At 35.9% G+C, this 18,114-nt stretch overlaps 2 protein-coding genes across 3 annotated transcripts; both read left to right on the top strand.

The window, feature by feature from the left end:
* Positions 1 to 8,951: 8,951 nt before the first annotated feature.
* On the top strand, positions 8,952 to 15,140 carry LOC135938501 (transferrin-like). The gene is made up of 12 exons (XM_065482163.1): positions 8,952 to 9,109; positions 9,248 to 9,338; positions 10,524 to 10,660; positions 11,072 to 11,324; positions 11,386 to 11,584; positions 11,887 to 12,196; positions 12,357 to 12,600; positions 13,293 to 13,441; positions 13,498 to 13,663; positions 13,718 to 13,870; positions 14,142 to 14,385; positions 14,879 to 15,140. The coding sequence occupies exons 1-12, from the start codon at positions 9,028 to 9,030 to the stop codon at positions 15,050 to 15,052; spliced, it is 2,202 nt and encodes a 733-aa protein (XP_065338235.1). The 5' UTR covers positions 8,952 to 9,027; the 3' UTR covers positions 15,053 to 15,140.
* A 10-nt stretch (positions 15,141 to 15,150) lies between these two features.
* LOC135938505 (uncharacterized) lies at positions 15,151 to 18,061 on the top strand. 2 transcript variants are annotated; one of them, XM_065482168.1, is made up of 11 exons: positions 15,151 to 15,279; positions 15,329 to 15,368; positions 16,429 to 16,676; positions 16,729 to 16,921; positions 16,981 to 17,003; positions 17,059 to 17,097; positions 17,151 to 17,274; positions 17,325 to 17,360; positions 17,413 to 17,504; positions 17,564 to 17,594; positions 17,942 to 18,061. In XM_065482168.1, the coding sequence occupies exons 1-11, from the start codon at positions 15,250 to 15,252 to the stop codon at positions 17,998 to 18,000; spliced, it is 915 nt and encodes a 304-aa protein (XP_065338240.1). In that variant the 5' UTR covers positions 15,151 to 15,249; the 3' UTR covers positions 18,001 to 18,061. The 2 variants fall into 2 exon arrangements, with proteins under 2 accessions (XP_065338240.1, XP_065338241.1); XM_065482169.1 differs by having other exon boundaries at positions 17,062 to 17,097; positions 17,942 to 18,060.
* Positions 18,062 to 18,114: the final 53 nt, after the last annotated feature.

The raw sequence follows: 18,114 nt of genomic DNA, 5'->3' as shown, positions 1-18,114 counted from the left end.
ACACACGCAGGTTTTAATCAATAAATAAAATGTATAATGAAAATGGCTATACACTGAGGTGGTCAGCTGGAAAATTAAATAACCCGCAGAATTGGCACCTTTTTAACTTGAGTTTCCTCATTAACAGTCAATTTTGCTTTTGCCACTTTTTAGCTACCGCATTTATGTGTAAAGTCAATTATTTAAAAGAGACTTGTGAATAAAACGTATAAAGAATATGTTGAAAATCCTTTCCTTTTATTTTTTTAAGCCTCTGCTCAGCACATCCCGTGGGCTATGAGCGCTGAGCGGATTTCAAGTGGCCGCAGAGGACCTGGGGCCCAATGCGGCCGCATCTTTTCGCCTTCCCGAACCGAGGTCTTTGATTGAAACGCCATAAGGCCGTTGGAACGGTGCGAAAACCAGCGCAAGTGGTGAGTCGGCCGGCGCCTGTGCGCCTCCCAGCCCGCGGAGCTATTTTTTCGAGTCATTTAACTAACCACCTTTTGCCATCACTGATATTGAGCAGCCCATTGCTTTGACCTTTGACCCTCCTGAGAATATGTTGTAACAAAGTGAGCCAACGGGTTATGGTTAACATGAATTTCGACTCCGCATTGCTCAATTGAATTATGAAATAAAGTTTTACCTACTTTGTTGAGCTTGACACCAAAAGTTTTATAAAAAAATTACGAAATAGAGGCGAGGAAGGAAAGGTTTTTGTAAAGCCCTGCAGCGATCCTATCGCTCACTCTTTGTTTGGATTTAGTAATGTTCAGTCGACGAATAAAACAGAGTTTTATAAAAATTCAAATCTGAGACCAATGGAAACAGCGCGATATTTAAATGCAAGTGGGTATGTATCTAAATTCATAATGTGTACAATGGATAATTCTCTCTCAGTAGAATTCCTTAAAATTTCTAGAAAATAATTATATTTATTAAAAAATGACAAAATTAAGCATGGTATTGTAAAAAATCGAAACCAATGAGTATTTAATAACTATTAATTGGAATGCTATTGAATGCTCGTGTCCGTTGCATTAATTGCGCCAGCAGGTGCGCCAAAAGCATGTGAATGGAAAAATATTAATTAACATTAAATAGAATAAAATTTATCCATCTTGAAAAAATTTACACAAGACTGACTGAGCTTATTAATTAATAATTATTAAGATTTGAGTGCAATTCTTGCAATGTTTCTGATATGAATTCTTGTAATATTTTTTGGAGCATTCTGGAAATTTATAAATATAATCTTTTCATTTGGAAATTCTATGGTATGCTTGACTTTCTTGAAATTCATGCAAGAAATTTTACTTATTCCGAATGAATCTCAAGAAGTGAGATTGATCACCCGTACAGGAAATGCCACCAAATCAGAGAGCCCACCCATGACAGAAGGACCAGAGCAAAACGAGTAAACCTTCTGCATCCCCCAGATATTGTTATAGGTATTCAATTTTTTATTTATTTTTTTTTAATCGAAGCTAACAATAGATTTGACATTTTCCATCTCTAAAAGATATTGCTTGTAAAATACCACGTTAAAAAGAGGTTCTATTTTTTACCTTTAATAAAAAACGTTTTTACTTTTCATTAAATTAATTTTCTTTAAAATTCAAACTGGGATGCGAAATGTTTTTGTTGATTGGCATTGAAATTCATTTTAACGTCAATGAAAAAAATGTTGCAGCAACGCATTCCAAGGCCTTAAGAGAGACTCTCATCCCTATCCTGACAGTTTATCATATATTTAGGGCTTAACCAACCGAGAAATATTTGGATTATATAATAATTATACAGATAATTATCACCAAGTTAAGGTATGGCGTATTGATTTAAATCAAAACATGTTTAATTGATTTATATCCTCCTTTCACATTTCCAGGTTCAAGAGACCTTTTTTATTCCGAGATATGGCAAGGAGGTATGAATTACCCGTCAACGATTCTCCCCCAGAAGATTCCTTACACGGCTTTTGTGTGATTTGTGAAAAATTTTCTACGAATATCTCAAATCATACAAACAATAAGCATCGAAATGAATTATTTGGTGAAGAATGGCGTTGCTACGCCATCAAATGCTTTGAAGGAACTCAAATCATGGCACCATTTGGAATATTTCATAAGGAGCTGGCTCGATGCGAAAGTTGCAGTGGAGTCTTTTACAAGCATCGACTTCGAAACCACAAATGTGGCAATGGCAGAAAGGACACGATCGACGAAGGCTCGGGAAAAGAATACTGCCTCATGTGCCAATTTCGGTGTGACGATGTTGACAAGCACTGGAACACCGAGCACTTCAATAACTGGACTTATAGAAGAGTGTTCCGCGAAGGGATTAAGACACTTCTCCCTATGCACACCAATGATAAAGATTTGTCATTTTACGAGCCTTGCAAGAGCGGTTGTTCTTGTGCAAATTTTGCATACAATGGTCGCATTATGCGTCTTTGCTCGTTGTCAGACAACGAATGAAGATCATGCCAACATTCTCGGGGAATTTGTTTGAGTGATTGGATTTTAAATCTAGGTTCTCATATTAATTTTACTGGTGTATTTTTGCAATAATTCAAGATGATGAGCTGATATGTAATAATTTTAAGCAATTAAATAATTCCGTTAGGAATGTCTTTTGCATAAAATTTTAATGAAATTGTTTTTGATAAAACGCTGCTATGCTATCATAAAATTCATTATTCAGAGCAATGTACTTAATTGCAACAATATGTATTTGATCAGTCTAATAAACTAAATATTGACATTGCGATTCATTTGATTTATTCAAATTTCACCCTCTGGAATTACAACTAAAATTGCGGCAATTATTTAATTGCAAGAGCTGACTTGGGGAAGTGGAAGAGTTTAAAAATTCACAGGGCCAAAAATGCAAATTTTATCTGTGAACATCCCCTGTTCATCTCAATGCAAACGTTGAAAATAACTCAAAAATTGATTTAGAAATTGCCACGAAAAACAATTTTAAAGTTACACGACAACAATAGCACAACAACCGCAAAATTGAATTTACTTTTTTGCAATAGAAAAGGGCAACAATGAATTCGAGAGAGAATGGGTGTGTTTCAGTTAAACACAACCAAAGGGTTGAATTTTAATTGTAGTTTAAATTATAGAGCGACTCGAATTTGTGTTTCAATGTGTGCAGCACTGGAAATCGCCACACAGCGGTTGTGTTTTGTAGTGCTATGCACATTAATTTGCTGCGGTAAAAGGACTTAACATAAACACAATTGTCAAGCTATGCGGATACCGTCTACCGCATCCTTTTCAGGCAATTATTCTCGCCGCAACTAAGAGTAGTTACTTTTTAATGCAAATTCTAAAATTCAGATTATAAAATACCGAAAAGTGAGCTGCCATTTACATATTTAAATCCAAACTTATGTGGCGCCCAAGCATCTGCGGATACGGATATTTTACGAACCAATCGTTTTTTGGGGTCAAATTAGGTAGCGAGAACTGCGCATGTCAGACGCTAACCACCGGCTGACGTCATCGGCCACATCTGCTCTGACGCATGCGTGGTTCTCGCATTTAGGTTCAAATTTTTTTGGCGGTAAAAAAGTTCTACTTATGCTATGCACTTCACGCTCGACTTTTAGGTCGGAAAAATATCCAGTTTACCCAATTCGACCCTCAAGAATCGATTGGTGTGCTGAGAAACTTCGCCATAGACAGTATTTAAAAATCAGAAATAATGAGTTTAATGCAAGATTATCCTTTTTTATTTTTAATTATAAATGCAGACAGCCAAAACGAATTAATTTCCTTTATTTTTTTAGTTAAAACTCTCGGCAGAGCGAAAAATTGTCCAATTATTTGAAATATGTGGAATAATAGATGTAAAATTCATCATATCTAAGATTCTTTCCTCAATGTTCAAGATTCACAGCAGGAACAAGCAATCCAGGGAATCTGGAATATTTAGCATTTCTTCGGAAAATTGTAAAAATTCTTGCACGTTTCCTCTGACGATTCTCCACTTTAGTGTGTCATCGTCGATGACACGAGATGGATGCATCGAAAATTGTATCTGAAAATATGAAGTCAGCCGAACCCAAACGACTTCTGGCCAGAATTAAATCAGACAGAGAACAAAGATTTCCGAAGTTGGAAAAATCGGCCATGTTCGTAAACATCACATCAAAAGAGATCCAAATGAAGCAAATGGAAGCATTCCGGTTCGCGAACAGTGCGTTTCCTTTCTTCATAAAAATGGCGTAAGTATTCCAACTCACAATCAGCGGGGGCCAGATGTGCGATAAAATTGACTCCCACTGCGCAGATCCAAGATGGCGTCCGAATGTGGGAATCAAATAGCTGTCTTTGGATTGCCGTACGGGTGTCAAGAGTTGGCTTTTACGATCCAAAAGACACAATTAGTACAAGTAATGCAAATTATGTCACAATATTGACCAAAACTTGGTTATTTTCGTGCATTTTCACGTGACCGTTTATTTCGCGTGACACTCCACCGGACGCCATATCTGCGCGTCGCACGAATCTGGCCCCCGCTGTTCCAACTCAACATTTGGTGTAGGTAAATTAACTTGAATTTGAACATAGGCACCACACAATGGATCCACTGCTGAAATCGGAAAATGAAAAGTATAAAAATGGAGAGTACTGGGGTGACGTAACTCATTTCCTGCTCTGCAACAAGGCGCATGGAATTCCATTATGGAGAGAGCTCCAGAAGCAATTAAGATCGATGGATACTACCTTTTCGTGCCGGCCGCATATTTCTACCAAAATGACCAACACCATTTTGAACGTAAGCTTAGACAATATTAAGCAACGCATAAATAATTTAAAACTGTTTTATTTCAGCATTTGCTCCACTCCGACAATGTGGTCGATAAATCATTCTATTTGAGTGATTCTGTTTTGGTTCAACTTCCGTTTCAGCCCATTTTGCTTCTTCAATGGCTTTCTGCGTCGTTGTTCACGGTCTTGGTGTTTGAAAATCAACTAACTGATTTTTACCAGTTTCCCGTTCCTGGAAAATTCAAGAACATTTTACTGAAATTGCACGATCTACTAAATGAGGCGCAAGTTGGACTTGGATATCTGTTTGACTACCTACAGCAGCAAATTGATCGCAAAAAGAACATCTTTGTTGGAAATCTGAAAGTGTTTGAAATGGCACTGAACAAAGTGATTCCTGGCGTACGACTTGGTGTGAATGACAACCTGTTTCAAGCTTTACGTGATCTGAAGAACAAATGCTGGGGCAATAAGGAACAGGAAAAATGCGACTTTGAATTGAAGAAGGGAAAGATGCGACTCAAAAAAAGAAACTTCCTGTTTAACCTAGATTTTTGGAAAGGACCCAACCCTGGCCTAGAAATTTTTGGACGCTCCAACGAACGACTCAAAAAGGAACGCACGAATGATCATGGATCAAGAGAGGTCAAACCTGATGAAATTAAGAAACATTTAGGTTCAGTGTTACCTGGATCACTCAGTGACGTCGAATTCAATGAACTGGAGATGAGCGAAGACTTTAAAAAGCGTGTGAGGAAAATGAATAGTAAGATTGGTAAGTGTATCTTATTTTTGTTTATTTATTTATTTATTAAAATTTTTCAAAGGAGTCTTTCAGTCCCTGATAATTGAAAATGACGACAGTGGAATCTTGTATGACATTTTATCTACAAAGGCTAAAATCGATAGTCAATGTGCAATTAAAGAAGTCAAATGCTGGATACGTACTAAGTTCGAGAAGTCACCGATGATCTTTGGACAACAAAAAAATCGAGAAGGCCCTGAGCCCGTTGATGTCAAGTCTTTGATATCAGAACATCCTCTATTTAGTTTTCAAGAGGCATTGGAAAGAATTCGCAATATAAACATCAATGACAACACCCTGCCTGAATGCGTCATAGGATTCCAGGTTGATGAATTTTTTTTAATAATTTTAGTTCGCATTTAAAAATGCAAACGGATCTAATCAAATAATAAATGTTCGTGATATAAACTGATGAACTTATTTCATGAACAAAAACATATTCTCTGATGGATTCAAAATTTTAATCGCATGAAATATTTTCTGTTGATTATAGAAGCGCATTAAGGATATGGTGCTGAAATGCATTGAAACTCATCTCAAAATGAATAAATTTGAAAAGGAGAAGGTTGTGTTGAGAGACTGGCAAGTGGTCCAGTATTTGCTGCCTTGTTTCGTCGCCTCTTACCAGGATATCTGTGCAAGTACACCGCCAGTTAATAAGGCTATAAAAGAGCGGTACTCTGGATTCATTGGCAAACTTATTGGTATGTATGAGAAAGACGGGATCAGACCGTCCACTTGGAAGAATATTAGGAAGGATGTGAAAGCAAATCCCATTCTGAAAGAATCGTATCAAAAGAAACACGAACGTCTGCTGAAATTCTTTAAGAACGTTTCGAAAAACTTCAACAAAAGGATTGGAATTGATCGTAACTCATCAATTGCTAAGTTCTGCCCAAATTTTGAGCCATTCTACGAAGTTCTGACGGAGAACAAAAACGAAGATCATTCGCCAAGTAGTGACATCGCCACTGAACCGTCCTTCTATTGGAACTGGCTCATGTGGGACTTTTTCAGTAAAATGCAAAAAGCGCTAAATGATACTCCAGAATACGTGTATCTAACTCACAATCAGCGATGAATGAATAAAAAACACAATGATCTTGTAAACATTTTATCATTCAATCACTGCCCATATCGTTAGATTTGTTAATTTTATTTCGTTTTTTTTTTTTAAATCTGCTGCCAATTGATTATCAATTTAATAGTTCAATATTTCAATTAGTATATATTCAAATTATTTTCAGTTGGTTTTTACGTGAATTTAAAATATTTATGATTAAAATTCCTATTTGAATGGTTTAAAACATTCATTTAAGATGCAGAAATTAATTTTATTAGTTTGAAAAATCGCGCACATCATTAAATTTGACCTTTGTAGATTTTTAAAAATATTTCACATATTTATGGCATATATTTATCAAAGGTTAGAAGCATTTGTGAACCGTCGAAACTTCTAGAAAACTATTCTCGAAGTGGACGAAGCTAAATTAAGCACAGTCTCGTAAAATTCGAGGTCACTGCCGTTAGTAAAATTCCCCAAATCTACTAAATTGCTGATATAAAAGCGCCTTTAAACGGTGGGAAAACTGTGCCGATTAGCAGTCGTGTTGCGCGGGTTGCATATTTTTCCTTGTTATCTGGAGGTGAATTTATATTAAACTCATCGGTCTCCACCATGTTGTAGGTGTGTTAAGAAATTTATACATCTTTTACTCATTAAAAAGAAGTGCTGAATAACTATCTAATAGCGCTAATTTCTAGAGAGCTAAAAATCCAAAACATCCGACGCTTCTGTGTCACTTGGTGATGAGAACTTCATGCTATTTTGGCTTTGGATATTCCAGATCGGTGATTTTTGGAATTACTAGAATATCTAGAGCAGTAAATGTTTGATGAATTGGAGAAATTCTTAATATTGTTTAGAAACATCCTCATTGCATGGAAATGATGCTGCTGGGAGTCATATTTAAACTATAGACCTAAACTTATCCAAAAGAGGGTGAGTTCTTCAGAAATGCCATCGAAACCGTGGATTCTGTCTATGATTTCGTATGATCGCGATGATTATTTTTCAGAATTTTTTTATTTTGAAGATTCAGTTTGATTCCAACAATTGGAAACTGGAGGACTTGGAGAGCTTTTATGCTCGTCACTTTCATTTAAGTGAGAGATTACTTAAAAATAATTAAAACTGATTCGAATAAAATGAACTTGGATTATAATTGTTATTAAACATAAATATTTAAAAATAAATTACCTTTGTATTTTTTTTCTGTTTCTTAGGAAGCAATAAAGAAAATTGTCCTGCACTTAAATGACTGGGACTTTTTCAGCAGAATGAAAAAGGCATTGGAGCTCTCCTCAGATACCGCAACCTCCAGTGACTGAAAAACATTGACTCTAGAAAAATAAAAAAAGGATGAAATTAATAAACGTTCACTATTGAAATTATTTTATATCTTTCTCGTCTGTTTGACGTTTTCCATTTCAAATTATAATTTGCTTATAATTTAACTGGGAAATATGGGGTGTTTTGAAGGTTGAAGTGCAGAAATAAAAAATTCCTGCAAATTACTTTTTTTAAATATATGAAAAAGTGAGAAAATAATATATTAAGTAGCTGTCGTGTTACAAATTAATTCACTTAGTAAAAACTAGAGGCCAGTTGGAGCGCGTGCATCCTCTGTTGCAGAATACTATGTCAACAAAAAATGTGTTTTTCCTTTTTGCGTGTCGTAAAAGAGCACAACGATATGCAACCCGCAATGAAATACCATTTGGCGGGGCTTATTTTCATATATTCTTTTAAGGCTTGTGATTTGATCTTCTCTTATCAAGACAAATCAAGATAAAAGAATCTGGTACCGTGACCCTTTCAGGCTGGTTGTTGAAACTTATTGGCAAAGAAATTTAAAATTTGGCAACAATAAAAATCATAACCGAGTACTGAGACGTCATTTCAAAACTAGCTGCCATATTTATTTTTTCGTTCAGCATGCATTATTTTTTCTAATGGCCCAGGATATGTCAAAATATTCTGAATTAATTAGTCTTAATCTCGCTTTGATTACTGAGATAAGATTTAAAATATAAATTTGCATATATTTTGGTTCTTTTTTGTCTCAAAAATTCCTTTTAAGCAAAATGATCAAAACAAAGTTCAACAAGAAGGAAATGACTTATGGGTGCGACGTCAAAGAGGCTGTTTTGTTCTGCGGTTTTGCTCAGCTCGCCTTCTTTGAAACGAAAATTTGTCACCGCACAGGAAAAAGAGCCGTTGGTAAGTAGAGCGGATTGATAAGAGGCGCGAGTGCTGAATAAATGTTTACTCAGTCAGAGAGGAGAGGATAACGGTTGCGTCGCTCATTTGATAAGCCGCACAGTTGATTTTTCGTGGATCGGCGCGAGATAAGTAAGCTTCACTTCTTATTCACCGGCTGCCGCAGCACCATGGCCAATCCAGCCCTTGTGGCCGGATTTCTGCTCCTCGTCGCGGCCAATTTGGCCTATTCGCAAGCCCCAGACCAAAAATGTGAGTATTTCAAAATAATAATATTTGTTTAAAATTATTCAAAATTAAGAAAAAAAAATTTTGTTGCCAAAAACATGCCAATTGGAGAATTTGTTTCAATTAATAATTGAATTGAAATGATTTTGTGATTTGCTTTAGTTAAAATATGCGTACTGAAGACGAAGACAAGGGAGTGCAACAATCTCGATCGAGCTGGGAGCGGTGTTGAGTGTGTGCCAGTTGAGGACAGGTAATATGAAATCCTAAAAATGGACAAATTTTTATCTCTCTCAAGAGAGGGAATTATTGATTATATTTTTTCAGAACAAATATTGACTATCACTACAGCTTGCTGAAATTATTCGTGTCCTTAAAAACTTATGCGACTTTTCACTGAAAGAGCATAACGTAATCGGAATTTCCTAAACATTTTCTCACTCGAAATTGGATCTAAAATGAAAGAACACGAAACTCACTCAAAAATATCCAGCATTTTTTTCGCATATAGGCTCTGAGGCTCACTTTAGGGCCAGACTCTCAAGGTCAGCATTGACCTTAGATGGTCTAATCTCTATTTTCCTTAAGCGTGCGGAACAGGACGCGACGAATTGATTTCCTCACAAATTCAGATCATTATTCTCATGCTCGGCAAAAAGGAAAACTATCGCGATTTTGCCACTAGAAATTTTTTTTTCACAGGCTACATTTTTCCTGCTATTAAATAAGCCAAAGTGAGCTATCACTCTAAAAATTAAAATTTTGCAAAAAATTGCAGGTGACCTTGACATTTGGCCTGCCAATTTTTCATAAAAACGAAAAGATTTCAGGATCATAAATTAGGCTGTAAATGGAAGTTTCATGATGATATCTCTGTGTCTAAAACTTTCGTAATTTATTTTTTCAGTAGTTTATTGGAATTACGAAAAAATAGGAAACGCGTCCTTTCCCAGGCTTCAAATCTGGTACTTTGAGTACATATAATTTTCACCAATCAACCAACGTTTTCGCCTGGAATTGCTCTAAAAGGATGTAAAATGTCCACATGACGGGAAATACGTCAGATTATCAGTCAACTTAAAGGAAATTGCTATTTTTTTTAATTATAAAAATAATTTACTAGAAATTTGTTTCTCGCGGTCTTACAAATTTTATTTCCTTTCGATTTCCCCCAATAACAAAGTATTCATAATGTGATGAGAGATGACATTCCATTTTTAAAGGATGTTAGCAATTTAGTATATATGTTAAACAGCATTAATCTCTTTTTAACCGTAAATATTTTTGCTAATTGATGGATACGTTTTTGCCAGCACTAAATTAAAATCGTCAGCTCCCGCTCCTTTTAAGATACTATCAGTAATCATTTCATGACACAAAATTAAAACCAAGCAGAGTTTAATTTAATTGTTAATTGATTACTTTCCGCATTCAACAGCACTGACTGCGCACTGAAAATGCGGGAACGAAAAGCACACTTTGGAATGTTCAAGGCGGAAGAAGCGCTTCTTGCGTCGCATATCCTCGAGGCAGTCAACGTTATTGGTGACATCAGGCATGAGGAATACATTCATGGTTTGTCAATTTGCTCAAAACAACTTTTAAATTATGAATTTTCAATACTTCCTATTTATTTATTTATTTAGATTTATTCACTTTTTACACTGATTGTAATTAAAAGCAAATATTGTTCTAATTCATAATGATACAAGCTTAGAAAAATCATTGAAGCATTAAGATTATAAATTAATTTTGCAAAAATTCAAAAGGAAATATACCCGCCATAAAAAGGCACGAGGAGGATTTTGTATCTCTACGATATTAATCTAATCTTTAATTGCACCGTCGGGCCACTAAAAACACTCAAAACGACGAATGAGACTATAATATGAAGCAATATCTGAAACGTGCAAAAAAAATATGAAAAAATCCGTTTAATGCAAATCAAAAAATTTTAACACCTAATAAAAATTATTTCATTTGCAGAAAATTTCAGTTTCAACGCGGTGGCGATCGCCCGTCGGAGTAGCGTGCCGAACAACGACCTTCAATATGCGCAAAACCTGTCCCTGTGCCACCCTGGCATGGGCCAGGTGCACACGGGCTGGTCGGACATGATCTTGAAGGAGCTGGACCTGACCTTGCTAGACAAGAAAGGTTTGCTCAAGTGCGACGAGTGGCGCTCCACCCTGCAGAACGAACTCTACTCCATCTCGCAAATGTGGGGCCCATCATGCAGGCGAGTATTTTTATAATTTAATTAATTTAAAAGAGTGTAAATTTTTTATTGGCTCTTTTAGACCTGGAAAGTGGTCCTGGGATGAAGAAATAGACGCGTCTCTAAAAAAGGATTTTAATTCCCTGTGTGCCAAGTGCCCTAATAAAGCCAACTGCGCTTATACAGACCCAGGAAACACGCACCAAGCGACCATCGCGTGCCTCAGAAACGGCGGGGACGTTGCTTATGTCGCTTTGCAAGAGGCCAAAGAATTCTTTCAGGTAAAATATGGTTTGAAAATTACGTCAAATTTGGAAAAAAAGTATAAAAAAATCGCCAGTTAAAAATTATTGATGAGTTAAACTGCTAGTTATCATTAAATTCTGCTCAGAAAATTTAATTTTGGATCACAATAATTTCAATTATTAAATCTAGTTAACTAAATTTAAATTAAATTAATAAATAAATGTAACAAATTCTCAATGAATGGGTGCTTTTATTATTTAACAAATGAATATTTAAAATTTAAGAATTAGGTAAAATATTAAATTTTTAATTTCCTTATTTGTTTTCATTTTTGCAGTCGACTGAGGGCTCGTACAAGGACTTTGGATACGTGTGCAAGGACCTGAAGCTGTCTTCCAACTACAGCGACGAGTGCATTCTGGCGAGGCAGCCGTGGTCTTCGATCGTGGCCGTGAGGGAGGTGTCACGCGAGCTGGGCGCAAAGCTGCACGAGTGGCTGAAGCCGCTCGAGCCGCGTTTGTCCATCGAGCAGGTACCGGAGCGGATGGAGGGCGGCTGGCAGAGGACGCTGATTGACTTGCTGCTCGAGAGCTACCACCTTTACTCCCCACTGCCGCAAATCGAGCTCAAAACCTTCGTAGGCAGAGGTAATTCAAAATTTACATCTTAATTTAATTTAATTTGAGTCCTCAAAAATATTATTAATGTCACACAAAATTAAATTTAGTTTTAGGTTGTCCAAAAATTGTTTTTTAGCATTTTAAATTAGAGCGAGTACAGCTTTTTGAATAAGAACTCATTTTTAAGGGCGCCGGTTGAAGCAAAAGCAAGAAGAAAACGTGGCATGCAACCGTCAAATCCGCTGGTGCGTGGGCAGGGAGGAAGAGCGGGCCAAGTGCGGCTGGATCTCGACGGCGGCCTGGTACGCAGGCCTCGTGCCCGAGATCAAGTGCGTCTACGCCAACGGTTCGCGCGACTGCGTCAACAAGGTGTCCTCTAGCGAAGCCGACCTCACCGTCGCCGACATCGACCTGGCGCATTATGGAAAAAGGTAAGTAATTAAGTCCGCAGCTTTTTCCTGCCCGATTCTAGAACATCGCGATAAGGGAGTTGCGTTTGCGTGCGCCTGTGTGGATTTTTGTACCGGTTTTTTTATAATAATAATAATTTGGTTAGATGGATCAGAGTGGCAGCTCTCAGTTTAGAGTTGGCACTATGCGATATAAGTAAATATGTATGCTGTGCTCTAATTTTTTAATTGATAATCTTGATTTTTAACTGGTTAAATTTTTATTTTATTATAATTTTAAACAAGACAAAATTTACTCAAACCGGAAATCTCTTTTGTAATTCATGACTTTTCGTTTGATGCGGAAACATTTCTCTATTTTATTTTCGGGAAATTTTTATGTAAACATAAATAGAGACGTTATTTGCCTAAATTATCTTCAATTAATTTGGATTCTGAACAACTTCATAAACGCTTTATAATATATGACAAGAATTATAAAATTTCCAACAACTTAAAAAATAATATGTAATAAAACTAAATTGTTGTGTTATTTAATTTCTACAATTTATCTCTAGTTATTACACACAGCATTAAAAAAAAATTTATTGGTCTATAATTAGCCCATTTTCTTTCAACACTTTTGATATTTATAAAAATATATAACTCATCACGTGACAAAAACGTACGTTTTATCGAACATAATTCACCTAATTTAAAAAATTCGATTTTAGCATTAAAAAATTGAAGACATTAAGATTCGTGGAAACCTCAGATGCAGATCTGTCGTCAATCGTGGCGATTGTGAAGAAAGACAGCGATGTCACCAAACTGAGTGAACTCAAGGACAAAAAGGCTTGCTTCCCGTCCTACGAAGGAATAGGTTTGCCTCAACAAAATTTAAATTAAATTCCAAATTTTCTAATTCCACCCTTACAGCGTTTGGCACGTTTTTGAAAGAGGGCGTGGAGCAGTCGTTGATCAATAAAGACACCTGCCCATACGGTGAATCCGTTTCCGAGTTTTTCGGCGACTCTTGCATCCCTGGAGCAAAAGACGATGGCGAGCAAAATCCCAGTATTTGCGCGGCATGTGAAAACAAGAAGTGAATTTTTCATTTTTAGTCGAATTGGAGTAAAAATAAAAACATTTATTTCAGCTGTCCTTCTCCGTCCACGAACTCATCAGAAAATGACGTGAACGCCATGAAGTGTTTGGCCAGAGACGGAGACGTCTCGTTTGTCCGGCTCTACGAGATTTTGAAAGCATTTGAGACTAATTTGCTCGAATTGTCGAGCCAAGCAAATTACGAGTGAGTGCCGCTGGAAATGACTTCAGCTATCTTATCTTTATTTGTCTTCTGATTAAAGTCAGAGGCCAAGGAAAATACCTGAACAAATATTTACTGATTGCTGCTTATGATTAATGCCCATTAAATATTAAATTCGGTGATGAGAATTTTATTTGAACAGCTTTTTAAATTTTTCATATTGAAATTGTCATCATAAATAGGTGAAAATCCCCTAAAAATTCAATTTTAGTACCCACATCGCTATTTCATTAATTTATTTTCGATTTTTCAGGGTTCTCTGCAAAGAAGGCTCAAAAGTTCCGCTAAACGCACAAGCCGTGAAATGTACATTGGCGACAGTGCCATCGCACGCGGTTCTGGCCAAACAGGACGACGAGCTGAACCACGAAAGAGACGCGAATATCGTCCTGTCTGGCCTAGATTCGCTCTTCGGTCTGGAGGAAACGGCTCTTCAGCCGCAGCCACCCTTCTACATGTACCACCCGTTCGGAAACAATCCGAACCTAATTTTCCCGGTAGGAGTTCAATAAATTAAATTAGATTTTTTAATAGAAACACACAAAAACGTTCAGGGATTGCAAAAAGCCTATTTTTACGGAAAAACCCCACTGCATTGCAAAAACTATTTTTGTTTTTTTTTTCTGCAATTTTGCGCATTTTTATTGCATATCAAAAACTCTTATGATGAAAGACCATAAATAGGGATTTTTACATCTTAAGACAAAAATTTTAACGTTGTTCATCGTGATTTTCCAAAATTTCTTACTTTTCTGACGCAAAATATGACTTTTTGGGGTTATAGTCGGAAAAATGTGGAAAACAGTGGTGCATTTTCAAATTTTCAAATTATTTTTATGTTAATATTTATTATTGTTGTGAAATTAAAAGTCCCAAATAGTTTTCAACATATGTTTAACTTTAAAAATCAACGTATTCATATTGATTTTTGCGACTGAAACGTTTTTAATTCAAATTTGATTTGAAATTAACAAGTTTCCCAATTTGTAGAAGTCGGCGAGCAGTTTGATGACCACCAAAAGCAATAACAAAAACGTGGAGCAATTTTTGAAACTAGTCGGATCAGTGCCAAGGCCTTGCGGAATCAGAAGCTCCGGCTTCGCCCTCAAGTCATCGTTCGTGTCGCTCGCACTCACCTTAATTGCATTTATTCTATTCCGATAGAAAAAATATAGTATTTTAGATATTAAAAGTACGTTTGTGATTTTCCTTTGAAAATAAAAATTCGAGCCAACTCACAATTCACTGCCGAGAGTCGATTTTTATTTCCCCACCGTGCTGGCTGGCTTCCTGCTCCACTTCTCTTTTCCTGTTTCACTCGGATTTGAAGCGCTGCGCTCGCTGGTAATGTCGAGCAAAATATGCTTCACATCAGACTGGTGTTCTTTTTGGTGAGAAATATTATGTGGCTTTTGTTTTAAATTTGAATCGAGATTTAAGGTTCTAACTCTGACCATTGCTGGCGCCCAACTGACCAAAAGTGAGATGATTGTTACTATTTTAAATTTAAATTACAAATTAGACAATCAATCAATTTTCACAGTTATTAATTTTAAAAATCGAAAAATAGGAGCCCGTTTATGAAACAATTTTTTTAAGCAAAATAGTTGGATTCTACTCTTTATTGCACCAATATACGCGTAGCTCAAACAAACTTGAAATGCTTTAGTTGCTCATAATTTAATTTAATTTAATACTGCTTGTGTTTTACTTAAATATGAGGGTACATTCTTGAAAAAAATACCGTCCTTTTAAAACTGTAATATGTCAATAAACTGTAACTGTATCACAGTTTTAAGACGTTACCTTGTAATACAATCCATTTTACAACTTCAATTAATTTTAGCTCAGACTGACAGAGCGTAAACATTTATTAATTATAATTTTTAAGAGCAAAACGCAAAACAATAATCTAAACTATTTTACTTCTAAATAAGTATAATTTAATTTTGTTAATGTTTAATTTAACCCATTTAAATTATATGTAACATTGAACTGTTACATTTTAACTAAATTTGTTTACGAAAATCTTCTTCGATTTTATCCCAGATCATTAATTATTACCATCTATTAAATTAAATTTCTAAAATTACTTGTAAATGAAGCACAATTTTCTTAAAAAATTAGAGAGTGTTTGAGATGTTGAATATAATTAAAACCAGGCTTCATCCTCGTTGTCAATAAAAGAGAAATTCGTCTTTATTCCTCGACCAGTTTCGACGTCATCACAAACGTCCTAATCATGAGTTACAATTACAATCAAATACAAACAATGCAATAATGTCACATCTAAAATCACATAAAGTTCTATACAATTCCTTAAAACACCCACCTATTCATGAGGCAGTTGAGGCAAGCTCCAAAGACCAAATGTACAAAATTCTAAGCCACCCCTTTGTTAAAAACACGCAGGAATAAAGACGAATTTCTCTTTTATTGACAACGAGGGTGAAGCCTGGTTTTAATTATATTCAACATGAAAACAACCTCGAGTGATCGCATTTTTCAAATAGTGTTTGAGATGTTAATAATGAGTGCAGATGGATTGCTGTTGAATCGGAACTACAACGCGCAGGAGTTTTACTGCGTGGCGCAATGCTTGGGTCTGGTGACGCCGACCAAGCCGCCGAAAAAGGTCATAGAAAGCAGCCTGTCCACCACCACCCAGACGCCCAAAAACGCCAAAATTGTGGTAGCGCCGCGGTCTGCGTCAATCAGCAGATCGAGACACATCAGACCACGAATTCTCAGTGGAAAACCTGATAATTGCTCCGCTCTGAGTTTCGTCGTGAGAAATATTCAGATTAAACCTTTCAAATTGAATTTTAAATTTTAAACAGAACATGGACGATTGCTGCTCGAAAACGCCGAGGAATTACATGTTCTCCACGGCGGATTTGGAGCAGTGCTACGGATCCAAAGCGAAAAACATTCCGCTCTCGTTTTTGGAGATTTTAGACGACTATGTTTTGAATCAGGTGCAAGGCAGCTTTCAAGGCCCCGGAAGCATTGACCTCAATTTACCCTCTACAAGTATTTCGAGTTGAATTTAATCACGATCGAAACTCTAACCTTTATTTGCCTCTCCCAAGAAAAACGTTTCGGAAACGCAATAGTAAGAATATTTTTTCAGAATGATCGAAACAACTTTGACTTGTCTTTAAAATAAGCAGTGTTTTGCTGAGTGCTTGTTGAAGAGGAAAGGATTGGTGCGTTATTCAGATGATTTATTGTTAATTTAATGATCTCTCCTTCTCCTCAGAATTTGGACAGGAGAGGAAAGGTTGACTATGCCAGATTTGGAAATGAAATCACCAAAAATGTCGCTAAGGAATGGAAGCAGATTATTATCACAGCAGTAAATGACTGCGCCACTGCTATTCCTGGTTGAATAAAAATATTGTTAGCCAACAATTATTATAAATTTCTCCTATAGTCGTGCATCCGAATAAAAAAGTGCAATCTGACAAAGGTATTACAAAATTTGAGCTCCAAAAGGTTGTTATTTCAGCTGGCGTCTATAGGTGGAAAGAGAGCGCGTGGAGGGTATAGAAAAGACTCGTGCTACACCCAGCCCTTTTTACTCTTGCAGTGCGTGAAAAAATCGGTCTTACTAGTATGAAACAGATTTTTCATTAATATAGAATTACTAATACATATCCTACCAATCCACAGAGTTGTCCAGCACCTAACCAGGCTGTGAAATGTGAGTGGTCAATAAAGGATATAATTATTTAATTAATAATTGTTTTAACAAGAAATTAATCACATCAATTTTTATGAAGTATACCATGGCACTGATAAATTGAACTGGTGTTAACGAACATATTATGTTGAATATTACCACTTTCATTTTCTTAAATTAATAAACAAATCTAACATAAAATTTGTAGTAAATACTGCAATTGATATTAATATCTAAATAAAAAAAATTAAATAAGTATTTTAAATTGAATAATGCATACTGAACAAAGCAATTAACTATTTTTCTTATACCAACTAGTAAATAAATAAATGTTTTATATATTATGTCTTATTTATCAAGTTTTGCAGCAACCTACTGTGATCTGAGTCGTGACAACCTGCGCTATTGTGATCCTTTCCGATATTGAAAAAATTCTATGAAAGTTGTAACATGTATATTGTTAACTGCTTCTGGTTTGTAAGATATACCGTTGAATTAAAAATTATTTGAGTAGAAAAAATTCTTCAATTTGCCCCAAATA

The sequence above is a fragment of the Cloeon dipterum genome, chromosome 3, assembly GCF_949628265.1.
Source record: "Cloeon dipterum chromosome 3, ieCloDipt1.1, whole genome shotgun sequence".
In the NCBI taxonomy this organism is placed as follows: Eukaryota; Metazoa; Arthropoda; class Insecta; order Ephemeroptera; family Baetidae; genus Cloeon; species Cloeon dipterum.
Note: the sequence above shows the minus strand (reverse complement) of the source record. Positions and strands in the feature narration are given on the sequence as shown.

Excerpts from the sequence above, each read along its gene's own strand:
- LOC135938501 (XM_065482163.1), top strand. The coding sequence starts at position 9,028 with ATGGCCAATCCAGCCCTTGTGGCCGGATTTCTGCTCCTCGTCGCGGCC. Across the intron at positions 9,110-9,247 it reads GCAAGCCCCAGACCAAAAAT|TTAAAATATGCGTACTGAAG; the intron begins GTGAGTATTTCA and ends GATTTGCTTTAG. Across the intron at positions 13,871-14,141 it reads TCGAGCCAAGCAAATTACGA|GGTTCTCTGCAAAGAAGGCT; the intron begins GTGAGTGCCGCT and ends TCGATTTTTCAG.
- LOC135938505 (XM_065482168.1), top strand. The coding sequence starts at position 15,250 with ATGCTTCACATCAGACTGGTGTTCTTTTTG. Across the intron at positions 16,677-16,728 it reads GCTCCGCTCTGAGTTTCGTC|AACATGGACGATTGCTGCTC; the intron begins GTGAGAAATATT and ends AATTTTAAACAG. Across the intron at positions 17,098-17,150 it reads TGTTGAAGAGGAAAGGATTG|AATTTGGACAGGAGAGGAAA; the intron begins GTGCGTTATTCA and ends CCTTCTCCTCAG.